At 51.2% G+C, this 16,283-nt stretch overlaps 1 protein-coding gene across 18 annotated transcripts in view; it reads right to left on the bottom strand.

Annotated features, from left to right (window-relative positions):
- vimar (visceral mesodermal armadillo-repeats) overlaps positions 1 to 16,283 on the bottom strand; it is a 386,590-nt gene that overhangs the window by 357,026 nt on the left and 13,281 nt on the right. For all 18 annotated transcript variants that reach the window (XR_012822810.1, XR_012822809.1, XR_012822820.1 and 15 more), the window contains exon 8: positions 15,134 to 15,289. Coding sequence is in view for 12 of the 18 variants with exons in the window: in XM_075669695.1 (XP_075525810.1) it covers positions 15,134 to 15,289 (156 nt within the window). In the remaining 6 variants the exon portion in view is untranslated. The remainder of the gene's footprint in view (positions 1 to 15,133; positions 15,290 to 16,283) is intronic.

The raw sequence follows: 16,283 nt of genomic DNA, 5'->3' as shown, positions 1-16,283 counted from the left end.
TTCTTTAATTGAGCACAAGACCCGCTTTCTCCAAGCAGTTCAAGACCAAATCCAAACGTTTGTTGTGCTCACTAAACGTTCGCCCGAAGATCACAACGTCGTCTAAGTAGCACATGCAAACTTCCCATTTTAAGCCGCGTAATATCGTGTCCATGAACCTTTCGAACGTTGCGGGCGCGTTACACAACCCGAAAGGCATCACGTTAAACTCGAATAGTGCGTCGGGTGTTACAAATGCTGTCTTTTCTCTGTCGTCCTTGTGTATAGGAATTTGCCAGTAACCTGACCGTAAATCGATTCAGGAAAAGTAAGATGCCGCAAAGAGACAGTCGATGGCGTCGTCAATTCGTGGGAGCGGATATACATCTTTCTTAGTAACGGCGTTTAGGCGACAGTAATCAACACAGAACCGCCACGTACAGTCTTTCTTCTTCACCAATATCACGGGGGCTGCCCCAGGACTAGATGATTCTCGAATGACGCCTTTGCATAGCATTTATTGGACCTGATCGCTGATTATCTTGCGTTCTGATGGGGATACACGATAGGGTTTTTGTCGGATTGGCTGTGCGGCTCCTGTGTTGATGCGGTGACGAGTTCTGGACGCAGGAATAGATGGCGGTCCATCGTGCTGCGCAAAGTCGAATACCGACGTATGTTTCGTAAGCAGGGCCATCAAAACTTGACGCTCGTTATCGCTGAGTGACTTGTCAATTATGGAAAGTATCTTCGAGCTCCCGGGGCTCGAGACACTGGTTGCTCCTCCATCGGGGAGCTCTGCAAGTACTGCCACCGATACGGGCGAGTCTTCCTGAAACGTGGCAATCTTTAGGCCTTGAGGTAGCACTGCCGCTTCAGTGGAACAGTTTAGCGCCCACAGCCTCGCGCATCCATTGGTCACTGAGACCACGCAGTGCGGAACTAACACGTTTTTCTTGAGGCAGTTCCGATGTACAGGTTCCACTGCAGCATCGAACGAGATAGGAGTCGGAGATGAACAGGCGACGGCAACACGCATAGCGGATAAGGCGGGCACAACTGTATCCTCAGACACGCACAACACACTCTCCGGGCAAGCTTCACCTTCAAAGAGCACAGGTGAAACACTGGTGTCGATACTGAGTTCTCCCGTCCGGCAGTCAACATTCGCACCACACAATTGCAAAAAGTCAATCCCCAGAATCACGTCATGCGAGGAGCGAGGAAGAACAGTAAACTCTGCATTAAAAACTTTCCCACCCAAAGACACATCCACGTTACACACACCAACCGGGTATAACGCTTCACCACTGACTCCACAGAAACTTGTGCACTGGTCCCAACGAAACATAACCCTGCGTCCCAGAAGGCCTTTAAACCCCACACTCATGACCGAAACAGTTGCTCCCGTGTCGACTAAAGCCATTGTAGAGACCCCATCAATCAGTACATGAACCTTATTCTTTAGCATGAAAATAGTTGGAGGCAGTTGAGTCGGCAGCACACATTTTCCAGCGACCTCACCTCCATCGGCCGCGCTGGCTAGTTTCCCGGTGGGGGCGACACGAAACGGCGCCGAGGCGATGGTGACGTGAATCGCGGCCGAGGGGATGGTGATCGGGAGGCTCGGAAGGCTGGTGGTGGCGTCAGAGTACGGTCGGAGGCAGGGGAGCGGTAGCGGTTCCGGGTTCTTTCTTCTCCAAAGTAGGTCTCCTGGGCGGTGCATCGGTCCTCTCGAAAGGGGCTTCCTGAAGTGAAGTCTCCTGGCCGCTGAGTGCGCAGTGTACGACCGCTAGACCGCATAGTCGGCGCTGACGATCCGTAGTTTGATGCTCGGCGTCGGCTACAGTACCTAGCTATATGGCCAGGCATGCCGCAGCAGTAACACACTGGCGAAGGGCGAACTTCAGAATGCGGATTGAAGTATTCTGCCGAAGACATCGGATGAGGGTAACGAGGCTCTTCCCCTTGAAAGTCGTAGGTAGCGGCGAGTCTTCGTGGACGAAAGTTACGTGGGCGTGGATCAAAACGTTGAGGGGGCGAATCATTGCGTGGTGGTTCGGTCGCAATGTAATGCGGTTCGTCTCTGGAGCCGTTAAGATCCGCGACGTTCACCGAGTGGTTCCAAGTGGCTGAAGGGGGTTCCCAAAGAGTGTCTCTGAAAACGGAGGAGCTGCAACGTGGCGCCGCATAACGTGCCTGTTCGTCATGTCGCTGGAGCTCCTTGCGGACTATCTGGCGGATGGCGGACGAAAGGTCTGGGAGCGGAGGACTTGTGTCAACACTTGCTACAGTCGTTACATTGGCCAGCCGTCCAAACTTTGGTGTAATTCGGCGAGTCTTCAGCGCCTCGAACGTACGGCAGTGCCGTATCAGTTCTGATACACTGTGCAAGTTCTCTTTACCAATGAGGAAGTTGTGCACGTCTGCCGCTATTCCTTTTACCACGTGCCCCACTTTATCTTCCTCTGTCATTTGAGGGTTGACGGTGTGGCACAGCTTCAAAATTTCTTCGATATAGGTAGTGCAAGTCTCACCGGGTACCTGAGCTCTCTGGGCTAATGTGAGTTCTGCACGTTTCCTCTTTGCGTCCGAGTCACCGAAACACTTTTTGATCTCCTCAACGAAGCGTGTCCATGTAGTTAGCATGTCCGCGTGGTTGTCATACCATACCAACGCCGTGCCGGCCAAGAAGAAAACAACGTTCCTAAGCTGACTGGCAGGGTTCCAGTTATTGTATTGGCTTACCCTTTCGTAATGGGTTAGCCACTCATCCACCATCTTCCTCTGCCTTCGCCGAGAACGTGTGTGGCTCTCGGTAGTGCTGGATAGGGACTGAGCTCGCCGAGGCACTGCTGGTGAGGGTATTTTGCTCTGTGGCCATGACTGAGCGCGACGGCGAAAGTCCGGCGAGGCGACGGCTTCGGCGTAGCTCTTGTGCTGGTGGCTCCGTTGTAGGTCGTGGAAGTTGCCCTGCACAGCTCCACTAAATGTTACACGCGAGGTGTTTTAATGCAGAACCAGATGAATCTGGTTGATAGGCGCGGTTGTTGAAGAGCGGTGTCGCGGCAGCTTGGCTAACGTCGTCCTCTTCCTTCTTTCATCTGGTTGTCTGCGCGGCAGGCGTGGTTCATGACAGCTTGTGACAATATATTTGAATAATACATTTGAATAATTAAGCAGATACAGAAATGAGTAAGTGAATGCTAATTTGTCTTTACCTTGTCTTGGCAAATATGAGTTATGCTATGAAACTTGCTCACCAACACTGAAGCTGTCGATTATACATATTTTAAAATTTAATATATTGCTGCGCATGTAACACACACCAAATATTTAAAAAATGAACAGTAAAATTGAGGCGCAGGTCATATGTGAACTTCCACTTGAGATGTGGCTTCCAGCAGTGCAAATTTTGCCTCAAGGTGTGGCTCCACAGCAGTGCAGCTCACACTGCCGTGAAACCACCATTAGGACAAAGTTCTCTACACTGATGAGAAAACAGCTGAAGGCTGAAGATACAACATAGATAATTCGTGCAACGACGAATGGAGACTGTTTTTACAAAGATTTGAGCATTGTAGGCAGTTATTTTAGCGGGTTATATGCACAGATATTCTTTCCTTTCCGGGGTGCAGCTTGTACGCAGGAAAATATGTGTACAGTCAAACCCACTTATAAGAATATTCAAGTGCCATGAATATTGCACTGCCATAATCGATAATTGTAATAACAAGGTTGCATGAAAAAAAAAGCAAAATAGGGGGATGGCAGAGCTGTTGAGAAAACTATAATGGCAGGGAGGCCACTTTCCTCCATCCAGCTGCTGCTTGTACTGACTCGTTTAACTGTTTAACTCTGCTTCCCGAGTGTTCCAATCACATGTAACAAGACACGGCTGTTGGCGTTCAATAATGGCACTGCTATAACAATTGCAAAGAGGGGTCAAGTGCAGCAAGTGACATGCGAGCTTTGCCGAGGCATCGCTTTGGTGCTCGCTAAAGGGGCCTTTTTAAAAATGTAAGAAGGTTGCCATGGCAGCCTCTCAGCTTGCGAAGTCCAACTCAATCTTGTCACATACTTCTCACTGGCTTGCACAAGAAAACCCCATGTCCGTCAGCCTTGCTTGCCTTATGTGAAGCTTGCAGACATCTTTCTGCAAGGTATCCAAGCGTTCCACGTAATGTAGCGAAAGGTCCCTCATGAAAACGAAGCCACAGAAGGACAATAGTCTGCAGGACCTCCTGCAACGAAAACGTTGGGCAGCCTGCCCTATCGTGTCATCGCTGCCGTCGTTGCCATTACTGTTGCCGTCACTATCCGATGCAAGCACGTTCGCGACGATTACCTCATTGTTTACAAGTTCTGATGTTTCTAATGCGTCGTCCACATGTAGAAACTCTTTCGAGTCCTGAAGCATCCTCGACAACTGTGGACCAAAGTTCAGGCATCACTTTGTTGGTGGGAGCTTTGCAGGCTTCGTATAGGTAAGTCACTGCTGCCTTGAACAAAGTACGCTTTACTAAAGCAGTTTCGCATCGTAGAAGCGCTTACTTCGAAACACACACCTAAGATTAACTGCACGGCCATGAATAGATTGATCTTCAAGTCTGGTTGCTCCCCGCTTGTCCGCGTGGCCATGTCCACCAACAAGACTAACTTTTTCAGAATGCGGCGACAATACATGACCTTCAAATTGGTGACTGTACCGGCGCCCACGTGCTGCAAGCCTGCTGTCATGTTCGGTGACAGGAGAAAAACTTCCATGCTTTAGAGCTGAGGCATGGAGTGGTGCACACTACAATTATCTAGGATGAGCGCCGCCTTCCTTTTAGATTGCTCGATACTTTGATAGAACTCCAAGAGCCACTCGCGAGAAGTTCTTGTGTCATCCATGCCTTGCAGTTGTGACGGTAGCGTACCGGTACCCTAGCAGCAATGCGTAAGTAGCGGTGCACTTGTCGCTCCCGTCCATGTTGGTGCACAAAAACACAGTGAGGCGCAGCTTTCTGTTTCTGCCGCCCTTACACATGTCTCCTTTAAGTGCCTGCGTCTTGTACAGCAGCACCTGGAAGAATAGTCCTGTTTCATCGCCATTATATACGTCGGTGTCAATGTAGTTGTTGAGGATGCGGGACAGCGTTTTCTCCATCCACTTGTGCTTCCCTTCCATTCCAAGCGAAGCTCCCTCGCCAGTGACGGTTCTGTAAACAATGCCGTGCCTCTCTGAAGTGCTGTGCCCAGCCGCCACCTGGCTGGAAGTCTGCATTGTTGATGAGTAGGGCCAACTGCTTTGCCTTTGTGGCCAGAATTGGCCTGGTAATGGGCAAGCTCATGGCCCGGGTAGCGAGAAACCACTCATAGAGGGCCGATTCCACCTCCTTATAGGAACCTTGTCGAATGTGTTTGTGCTCGTTGTCAACCGAGCAGTTTTCTTTGTCGAACTTCTCTGCCGAACGGATGATTGTTGACACTGTCGTTTGCGAGTCAGCACTTGTTCATTGAGTCACACTTCTTTTACAATCTTTATATAGTCTTTGACAATATTGGACTTCGTTTCCAAATATATAGCATTTGTAGCGAAGAGATTGTAGAAGAGACGCTAGTGGGAAGAGACGCCTTTAACATGTTGCTGGCCAAAAGTCCACGCTCTGTGGCTGAAATTGTCACACTGTGCCAGAGCTATGAAGAACTCCGCAGGCAGCGGTCACTGACCCGTCGATCTCTACCGCGTGACGAACACCTCGCTGGTTTGGCTGCCATGTCCACCCAGGCAGCGTTGCTCGCAGAAATGAAGGCGTTCGTCCGCGAGGAAGTTGCCCGGCAACTCTCGTTGATGGATTTTGCACAGCCGCAGTCGGTACACGCGCCTACGCCAAGTTTTGCGCCTCCGCTTCGCCGCGTCATAGCGCAAGAACTGCACGAGGTTTTGCCTGAGCACCACCAGCGTGTTCCTGCGGCTGCACCTCACAGCTACGCCGAAGTCATGGCCAGGCCCCAACAGATCCCGACGGCTGTGCCACTCAGCTACGCGGAAGTCGTCACCCAGCCTCAACAACTCCCTCAACGGGGACCTCTCACGTACGCCGAAGCCCTCGCTATGCCCCGACAACAGCCTGCTATGCAATCACTTCACCAGGCGCCACGTCCAACGCGTCCTTCCACATGGATGGGACCTGCCGCAACGACTCGGTGGCGTACAGCGGACAATCGACCAATATGTTTTGCGTGCGGCTATGCAGGCCACGTCGCACGCTACTGTAGTCGCGTGCAGTCACCTAGCGCTACACCTTATGGGCCAAGTTCTATGGCGGGTTCTCCGCGCCCTTATTACGACGACGAACCTCGGGCTGCGTCACCACCATTCCGCCGGTCCGCCAACATCCGCCGCTCAACTTCTCCACGCCGACGCTCCCCATCACCGATGCGGCCTCGTCCCGAAGCTCGGGATGAGGAAAACTAATTGTCGCAGTCCATGAGGCAAGGGCTGCGACGCCGTCGAAACGCGGAAGTCCTCAACGTAGCCCGACCAATGTGATAGACGTGTTAGTTGACGGTGTGCGCACATATGCCCTCGTGGATACCGGAGCCGCTGTATCAGTTATGGACGCAAAGCTTTGTCGCTTCCTTCGAAAGGTTACGACGCCCATTGCTGGATTCGCCCTCCGCACAGCAGGCGCACAGCGTATTCACCCGATTGCGGCGTGCACCGCTCGTGTTCTCATCGAGGACGTTGTATACGCCGTCGAATTTATTGTGATTTCCTCGTGCTCCCACGAAGTTATCCTGGGGTGGGACTTTCTCGCCCGCCACGATGCCGTCATTCATTGCGCTCGGGCCGAACTAGAACTGTCGCCGATCTCAGATATGACGCTTGCCGATAATGCTTCTTTTGCAAACAAATTACTCGTCAGACACGACACCAACGTTCCTCCCAACTCGTCAGTGATTGTATCAATGCATTGCAGCAGCCTCTCTGACGCCATCGCACTACTTTCTCCATCAGGCCGCTTTTACACTCGAAAACGTCTGCTGCTGCCTTTTGCGACTGTGAACGTCAAACAGGGCTCCACAGCTATTTTTGTCTATAACCCGTTCTCATACCCTGTGATGCTGCTTCAAGGCGAATGTCTTGGCCACGTGGAAGTGATCGACGCCGTACAAATTACGGATGTTCCCGAAGACACGTGCTGCGCCTGTTACAACACGCTCGGTTCTCTCGCGACGTCCGACCCTTTGCCCACAGGTGTGTTCGATTCATCTATTGCCGATGGCCTCACCCCACTTCAGCGTTCGCAGCTTCTGCGCATCTTAGAAGAATTTCGTTCTTCTTTTGATGTCGAGCAACCTTCCTTGGGCCGGGCGTCTGCTGTCACGCACCATATTGACACTGGCTCCCAACCGCCATTGCGGCAACGACCATATCGCGTCTCGGCCACGGAACGTCGTGTGATTAATGAGCAAGTGGACGATATGCTTCGCCGCGAAGTGATCCGACCCTCGAACAGTCCATGGGCATCCCCTGTTGTCCTTGTTACGAAAAAAGACGGCTCGGTACGGTTCTGTGTAGACTATCGCCGCCTGAACAAGATCACTCGCAAAGATGTATACCCGCTGCCGCGAATTGATGACGCCATCGATAGCCTACAAGGAGCAGAATTCTTTTCATCTCTAGATTTACGCTCCGGCTATTGGCAAGTACCCATGGCTGACGTAGATAGGCCGAAGACAGCCTTTGTCACACCCGACGGCTTATACGAATTTAACGTCATGCCGTTTGGACTTTGTAATGCGCCAGCAACTTTTGAACGCATGATGGACACAGTCCTCCGCGGTTTGAAGTGGCACACGTGCTTATGTTATCTCGACGACGTTGTTGTTTTTGCCTCTGACTTCACCACGCACCTTCAACGCCTACGGCATGTTTTGACTTGCTTAGCGAACGCTGGCCTTCAACTGAACCTAAAGGAGTGCCGATTTGCAGCGCGGCAGCTCATGATACTAGGTTATGTCGTCTCGAAGGATGGAATCCTCCCCGATCCAGCCAAACTTCGTGCCGTAGCTGAATTTCCTACACCGACGTCCGTCAAAGAACTGCGCAGTTTTGTAGGTTTGTGTTCCTACTTCAGGCGCTTCATTCGCAATTTCGCCGCCGTCATATCACCCCTGACGAAGCTCCTTGGCAGCAACGGACCTCTCCATTCGTGGTCGTCCGAGTGCGACGAGGCGTTCACTAAGCTCCGTCGTTTGCTGACGTCTCCTCCCATTTTGCGCCACTACGATCCAACGGCACCTATTGAGGTACACACAGATGCCAGCGGTGTTGGCCTCGGCGCTGTATTAGCACAGCGCAAAGAAGGGTTTCCTGAATATGTTGTGGCATATGCCAGCCGTATGCTTACTAAAGCCGAGACCAATTACACCGTCACGGAAAAGGAATGTCTGGCGATCATCTGGGCGCTTACCAAGTTCCGGCCCTATTTGTATGGTCGCCAATTTGATGTCGTCACGGACCACCATGCACTATGCTGGCTGTCGTCATTGAAGGATCCCTCAGGCCGTCTCGCCCGCTGGGCGCTTCGCTTACAGGATTACGATATCCGCGTACTGTACCGCAACGGACGCCAGCATGCTGATGCTGACGCCCTCTCACGTTCTCCCTTGCCAGACGACAATGCCTGCTGCGCAATATCCCAGCTTGACGTCTCTTCCGTCGACATTGGGACCATCGCTTCTGAGCAGCGCAAGGACCCCTGGATTGCCTCCATCATAGACTGCCTTGCTGATCCGTCATCGCAGCCAACCACTCGTGCACTGCGCCGTCAAGCTCGCCATTTCGCCATTCGCGACGACCTGCTTCATCGACGCAATTACACCTCTGACGGCCGCCAGTGGTTATTAGTTGTACCTCGAACCCTGCGTTCTGAAATCTGCGCATCGTTCCACTCTGATCCACAGTGTGCGCATTCGGGACTTTTCAAAACCTACCAGCGCCTCCGACGACGCTACTACTGGCGAGGAATGTACAACTACATTCAAAAGTTTGTTCGTTCATGCCCCGACTGCCAGCGCCGAAAATCTCCACCCCACCTCTCGCCAGCTGCCCTGCAGCCTCTACCCTGCCCTACCCAACCGTTCGGGCGCGTTGGCATCGATTTGTATGGACCACTTCCCCTGACGTCGGCTGGTAACCGCTGGGCCATTGTGGCAGTAGATCACCTTACCCGATACGCTGAAACCGCCGCTCTCCCAGCAGCTACAGCGCGCGATGTTGCATCCTTCCTGCTTCGCCGATTCATCCTGCGGCATGGTCCACCCCAAGAATTGCTCAGCGATCGCGGACGCGTCTTCCTGTCGGAGGTAGTTGAAGCGATTCTCAAAGAGTGCCACGTTGTTCATCGTACGACTACGGCGTACCACCCTCAAACGAATGGCCTCACAGAACGCTTCAACCGTACGCTCGGCGACATGCTTTCCATGTACGTTGCCTCCGACCACACGAACTGGGACGCCATTCTGCCATTCGTCACCTACGCGTATAATACCGCTACGCAGAGCACCACTGGATTTTCCCCCTATTTCTTGCTGTATGGTCGACACCCTTCGCACACCATCGACACCATTCTTCCATACCGGCCGGATGCATCCGAGTACGTCCCTATTTCTGACACGGTCCGACATGCAGAAGAGTGCCGCGACCTCGCACGGGCCTTTACTTCCGATGATCAAGAGCGCCGGCGGAGCACTCGCGGTGACGCCACTGCCACGGTCACCTTCAATCCGGGAGCGCTCGTGTGGCTCTCAGTCCCTTTAACTGCCCCTGGCCTCTCATCAAAACTGGTCCCTAAGTATGAAGGCCCTTATCGTGTTCTCGAACGCGCATCTCCTGTAAACTATGTCATCGAACCAGTTGAGCCATCTGAAGACATGCGCCGCCGTGGACGAGACATTGTCCATGTCGACCGTTTAAAGCCTTACTACGACCCGCTCATAGTGACGAGCTCTTAGGTCGCCGGACGGCTCCCTTCTCGCTGCCGGGGGGTGGTTGTAGCGAAGAGATTGTAGAAGAGACGCTAGTGGGTTCAGCGCTACTGGCTCTAAACGCTAGTGGGTCGAGCGCTCCTGCTCAGCAACGGCTCTCGTGCTTGGAAGCTGTGACTGCCCTGCCCGTCGACGTTGCGCTGCTCCCGAGCTCTGCCAAATAAACACCTTTAGACATTGAACTTTCTTTTCACCAGCAATGTTGTGCATTGCCCATGATCAGTGGGCAGATCAGCTATCTTACGTTTCGGTGCTGAGTGAAACAAGGCAGAGAAACCGCTTGGCCAGGAACCACTTCAACACAACTAACAAAGACGAGCATGAGCAACTTAATCCGTTGGCAGAACTGTGCAGAATGAGGGACCAGCGAGCAATCATCTGGGAACAGTGCTATCAGCGTAGTTGGTGTAGTCCATGTTTCAGAGGGTGGGGCGGCATAGAGCTATGGGTGCAGCTCATTCGTGATCGGAGGGGTGGAAGGGCAACGGGAGAGGCATGCGAGGCTGGCAATGCTGGCAATGCAGAGAAGGCTGCAAAACTGGTTCTCTTGTGCGAGCGAGCGGCAACCGTTGGGGCAGTGGGCGAGGGTTCAGTGGCTCGAATTTTTGTTTTAGAGCGCAGCTCTTTGGCGTCCGTTCCTGGGTTTCGCGTCGTCGTCGGCCTCGTAACCAGCTCCGCCCCCCTTTCATCCCCCCAGCGCTAGCAGCGACCGACTGATACCGCTGGATGCCGCTGACGCCGCTAGAGAGTCAAGATAACGTGACTGCATAGAACACCGTCGCCGCCATGCAGAAAGAGGAGGAAAGGGTCCCCGTGGATAGGGTGCTCTTCAGTTGCCGACGCGCCGGTTATTTCACGTAGGCCCCGGCACGTCGACGAATACGTGACCACCTTCCCACGGCTAGACCTGGTTCTTAGCGCTGCGGAAGCGAGGGTATCATATTGTTTGTGTCGGCATCGGCGGCGTTGTCCCTGAAACCAACTCCGCAGCTGGGGTTGACTCACTATCGGCGTCAGCGGCATCAGTCAGTCGCTGCTATCTCTTCCCTCCTCCCTTTATCGTGTTGTCCGCTTGCTGCGCGCGCTTCTGCCCCCATCGTTTGCCGCTGGGTGTACACGCCGCCCCCCTCCCCCCTCTTCCTGCGAGTCTCCGGTTGTCAAAGCGCCGGCTCGAACTTAATTCCTTTCTTCGCTCCTCCTCCAATGCAACCCCTGTGCGGTGGCAATCAGAGAGCCAGATCGGTGGCGGCGGATCTGTATATGTGCACCGCCCGAGCCGAAATTGCCGCTGCCGTTCGCCCTGTGCGGTGGCAATCAGAGAGCCAGATCGGTGGCGGCTTGACATAAAGACAAACAGCAATTTCCTAACACTTATGCAGGAGAACATCCCGTTCCTCTCGCTCGTAACGCGTCCCACGGCTGTGACAACCTCGCGAGGCACTTGTATAGATCTCGTCTTTGAGAATCAAGCATTGGTGTACCAAGTCGAACATATATCAGTCTATTTCTCCGACCACAAAGCTTCCTTCATGACTGTCAAGAACTGTTAGCGGAGTCTTTGTTAAAGGAATACGTGTGAAAAATAAAAAAAAAATTCAGTGATAGCGCATACATGTGTTGCTCGATTTCTTTGCCTCAATCTATCGAAAAGGTGAAACAGCTTATTTGCTGCGCTCAAATTTCGCATTAGGAAGTAACGTAATCGTCGGTAATTTTTTTCTTTTCAAGGATTTTGCATTCCATTACCTTTCGGCACAGACACCCAGCAGCCAGACTTTATCGTTATAAATGATAATGCGGCATGGGGGCAATGTAGCAAGCGGGTTATTTCACTATAGAAAATATACAAAAGTTGATGCTGCAGCAGCTTCTGATTGTTATAACCAATATATAGTTAAAACCAGTATCATTATGAGTTGGTTTGACTGTATTCGTGTGTTTCGAATACTTCGAAAACTTTGAATACTGAAATTCAAGCCATAGCAAATACTGAATGGTATAATATACGACCAAATATTAGAACATACACTTGAACCCCAATTATACGACTTTCTTGGGACCGTGAAAAAGCGTCGGAAAATGAGGGCGTCATAAAATCCAAACATAAATTATGCCTATAAAAGTACTACTTATTTAGCGCGATGGATTTAAGAGAAACTTCAATGTAAACTACTAGTAACATACTCTACAGGGCTTGGAAACCCAAATTACCGAAAAAGTAAATGCGATAAGAATTAATGCTGCAGTACAGGTACAATCATGCTTTATTCAAACAAACCTTTACGGCACTCCACTGCCCATTGCCGCGATTCCCGCCAGACGACGCAAACTTCAAAAAAAGCCGATAAGTTTCTTTTGGACCTTGTTTGATCCGTGAACCAAGAGCTTTTGCTCGAGTTGGGCAACGTCCAAAAGGAGGTCCTCTGTGGCGTCACGTGAACAAGTGAAGTTCCGGATGCCGTCTATGTGCCATAGCACCTCGGCGAACGTGGTAGGCACAGGCACGGCATCTGTGGAGTCGTCGTTGTCCTTGTCCGATGTCGCAGCGGTGTCGGCACTAGGCAAAGCCTCCTCGATGGTGTCATCCAGTGACACCTCACCGCAGATTGCAACGTCGTCGTCGGCCTACATGTACTCGGCAAAGGTCGTGGTGAGGTTTAAACCCTCGAAATCGTCGTCAGTGAAGCCTGCAACGGCCTCGAGTGGCATCGAGGCTGTTGCGTACCCAACCAGAGGAGGCAGTCTCTCGCTTAAAGCCACAGTGCTTGAACGGGTTAGCGATTGTGCTTCGCGACACTGCATTTCGCGAACTGGCAATAAAATGCATTGCGTCGAGCACAGTGATCTTTTTTTCCAACTCACTGCGCTCCATAGCCGCCAGCTGATGCTGCACTAACTGCTTCCAGTACCCTTGCTTGACGCACTTAATGATGCTGGCATCCAGCGGCTGCAGCCGGCTTGTGCAGTAAGCGGAAAAAAAACCTTTATGTTCCTTAGGCTGGACGTATCGGGTGGGTGGCATGGTGCATTGTCCACGCAAAGCAGTATTTTCCTCGCCTTAGCACCCATTTTGTTATCCAGCTGCTGCAAAAAATTGCTGAAGAGCGAAGACGTAATCCTCGCCTTTTTGTTGAAGTTGTAGCTGCACGGCAGCGTCTTCAAGTTCTTAAAGCACCGTGGCTTTGCAAACTTTCCAACAACAAGCACGGGCAGCCTCTCGGAACCGTCCTCATTAGCACAGAATAGTGCCATCACACACTCTTTACTACGTTTGCCACCATGACAGCTGTCACCCTTAAACGCAAGGGTTTGCTCGGGCTGCATATGGTAAAAAATACCGCTCTCATCGGCGTTGAAAACGTCGCAGGGCTTGTGTGCAGCAATAATCCCCGGCAGCGACTCCATCCACTCGTTCACAGTCGAAACGTCCACAGAAGTGCTTTCTTCGCAGGAGTGGCTGTACACAATCCTGTTTTGTTTTTTTAAAGCGATCCAGCCACCCGTTTGATGCCTGAAAGTCGTCGATGCCCAGACGCAATGCCACAAGGTCTGCCTTTTCTTTTAGAATGGCGCCGTCAACGTTGATCGCAGAGCTCCGTGCTTGATGCAGCCACTTGACGAGAACTTCTTCTAACTTCTCATGCTGTCCTTCTTTTGCCGCTTTCCGCTTGAGCCCAAACTTGTTGGCATTCTGCAATATCACCGCACTTTGTTTGCCAGGATCGTCTTAAGCGAAAATTCGGCTATCTTAAGGTCTCGGGCAATGCTGGCTTTCACGGCTCCATGCCATTTTTCCACTCCCTAAATAATATTCAGCTTATCGCCGAGCGACAGAACTGTCCGCTTTAGGGACATCGTGCGTCGCGCTGCTCCACACAACTCAAAACCTCCGCTGAACGCTGGTCACTAGGATTACGACGAAGAATATGCGCAATAAACCTAGGCCTCTCCGCGCTACCTTGTCGGCGATCTGCTGCTGGGAAACTGGAAGGAGAGAAACGCTTCCCCAATGAGACGAGAGGCGACGCCGCCGAGAAGAGAGGGAGTAAGTGATTGTGAAGAAAAGGCGCTATTTCAGCACAGCGAGCGTCACGGGCAGCTGCTGGTGGGGGAGAGAGCCGGTCGAGCGGTGTCAAGCGCTCTGCATGCGGAGAGACGGAGCGAGAAAAGAGACCCGCAACACTTTTATTTAGACCGCCATTCTGTCCCGCACTTCGCGAGAGTCGTCGTGTAACGCGGGTCAGGCACAAAATTGCATCGGATAACCGGGGTTTTTAATGATTGCTTCTATGGGCACTACGTCGGGCCTGCGCTAATCCGTCGTAAAACCCGGGTCGCCGCAAAACCGGGGACGTAGAACCGCGGTTCCACTATAATGCATATTTGCACAAACTTTGAAAAGTGCAATTGTTTTGGAGGGTCTCTTCAGTGAATAGAAAGTAATCAATGACTGATGTCAAGTGTCTCACAAGCGACAGCTAGTTGAGACATCATTATGTGCAAAATAATTTAGTTTTTCACATATAATTAAAGCTAGGTCCCACATGCAAAACCAGTGACACAAAGACACAGTGCAAAAAAGAAAAAAAAGAGGGAGGTACAATTCTGCATAATCCTCATTATAATGAACACAAAAAATACTTTCATTATGTCTGACATTCGTTATAAGCAGCCATAGAGAACAATTCAAAATTTACTTTGTTAATCGGATAATTCGTTATACTGAGTTTCAATTACAGAAACCAAATGTGTAAGTTCAGGAGAACCACTCTTAGCCATAATAAATAGTTACACTACTGCACATACGAAAATTAAAATTAAATTCTATTGTTTTACATGCCAGAACCACGATTTGATTATGAGGCATGCTGCAATGAGGGATTCCAGAATAATTTTGACCACCTGGCGTTCTTTAACATGCCCTCAATGCACGATATACAGGCATTCTTGTTTTTCGTCCCCATCGAAATGCAGTCGACGCAGCCGGGATTCGATCCCACATCCACGGGCTTAGCAGCGCAATGCCAGAGTCACTCACCACCACGGCAGGTAATGAACACAATAAATGTTGCAGAATTAACGCAGGAGAGATCACAGCACTGCTTGCACTTGCCTCCAGTTAGGACTAGGACTGTAAGGTCACAGATAGTCTTTATCACGCTCTGCTTCTCTTCTGACAAAGGAGTGCCAGACCCAGGTTGAAATCGCTTCAGCACTTCAATGAGCTTCTCGCAAAAGCCCAGTTCCACAAGGTCCTCTTTCACCTCATCTAAGCAATGTCACAAAGAGAAAAACCAAAGAGAAAAGTTACAAGTGCACTATTACCCTGTCTCCTCTCAAGCCTTTAATGGCCTACCATTCTGTACATAAAAATAAAGCGTTAAAGGGTCCCTGAAATTACAAGTTACCCTCCTCCATAGCCATGCTTTATCTCAACTCGGTTGCAGAGTGATCAGGGCTAAGCTCCGCCTTCACTGGCTCTGTGTCAGGATGCACTGTGGATGCATCTACTTCTGACTGTATTGGAACCAGTGCGCAAAGCCTCTCCTACCTCTCCGCCAGCTGCATGGCAGTCGAACTCAAGCGAGAGCTATCTAAGCAGCATGCGTTGCAAGCATTCTGTCGCAGCGCTGAGCATGTAAATTATTGCGGTAACCACAGGCGAACTGGGCGTTTTGACTGATGGGTGGAGGCGTAAACTAAATCCTCTCCATTTAACTGTTCTGGTGATGAAGGAGCTTTAGCATAGATGCACTAGACATACGTGAGCGGCCTAATCGGTCTGCAATGTCTATCCACCTGGTGGCGCAGAGCTTAACCAGCCAAACGAAAAGCTAATATTGCTGTAACCAAATGTAAAACATTTTAAACATTTACAAAAGCAATCTGTTGATGGTTACGCACCTGCCAAGAATTTACACCAGCAGCAAAGTGGAATACACTTGGTCACTGCTATATTAGTTCTGTGCGTGGCTTAGCTCAGTGCCACCAAGTGGCTGCATCGTACAGGCCGTCCACGTCTGCGCCTCCACTCATCCTGTATTACGCCCAGGCCCAGTCCGCTTGTGCTTGTGTTTACCGGAATACCGGACAGGCGAAACACTTTTCTGGTATATAGTAATCCTTCGGCATGAAGTGACGACCGCAAATGCATAGATGCTGGTGCCGAGCGGATACTGATAACCAGCGCTGCAGCCACTATGCTCGCATGTTTCCTTGCTGAGGGACATGATGTCGCAGCTTGACATGCCGCCAATTGCTAC

The sequence above is a fragment of the Dermacentor variabilis genome, chromosome 1 (genome assembly GCF_050947875.1).
Source record: "Dermacentor variabilis isolate Ectoservices chromosome 1, ASM5094787v1, whole genome shotgun sequence".
Taxonomy (NCBI): Eukaryota; Metazoa; Arthropoda; class Arachnida; order Ixodida; family Ixodidae; genus Dermacentor; species Dermacentor variabilis.
The sequence above is the reverse complement of the archived record's forward strand: the minus strand, read 5'-3'. Positions and strand labels throughout refer to the sequence as shown.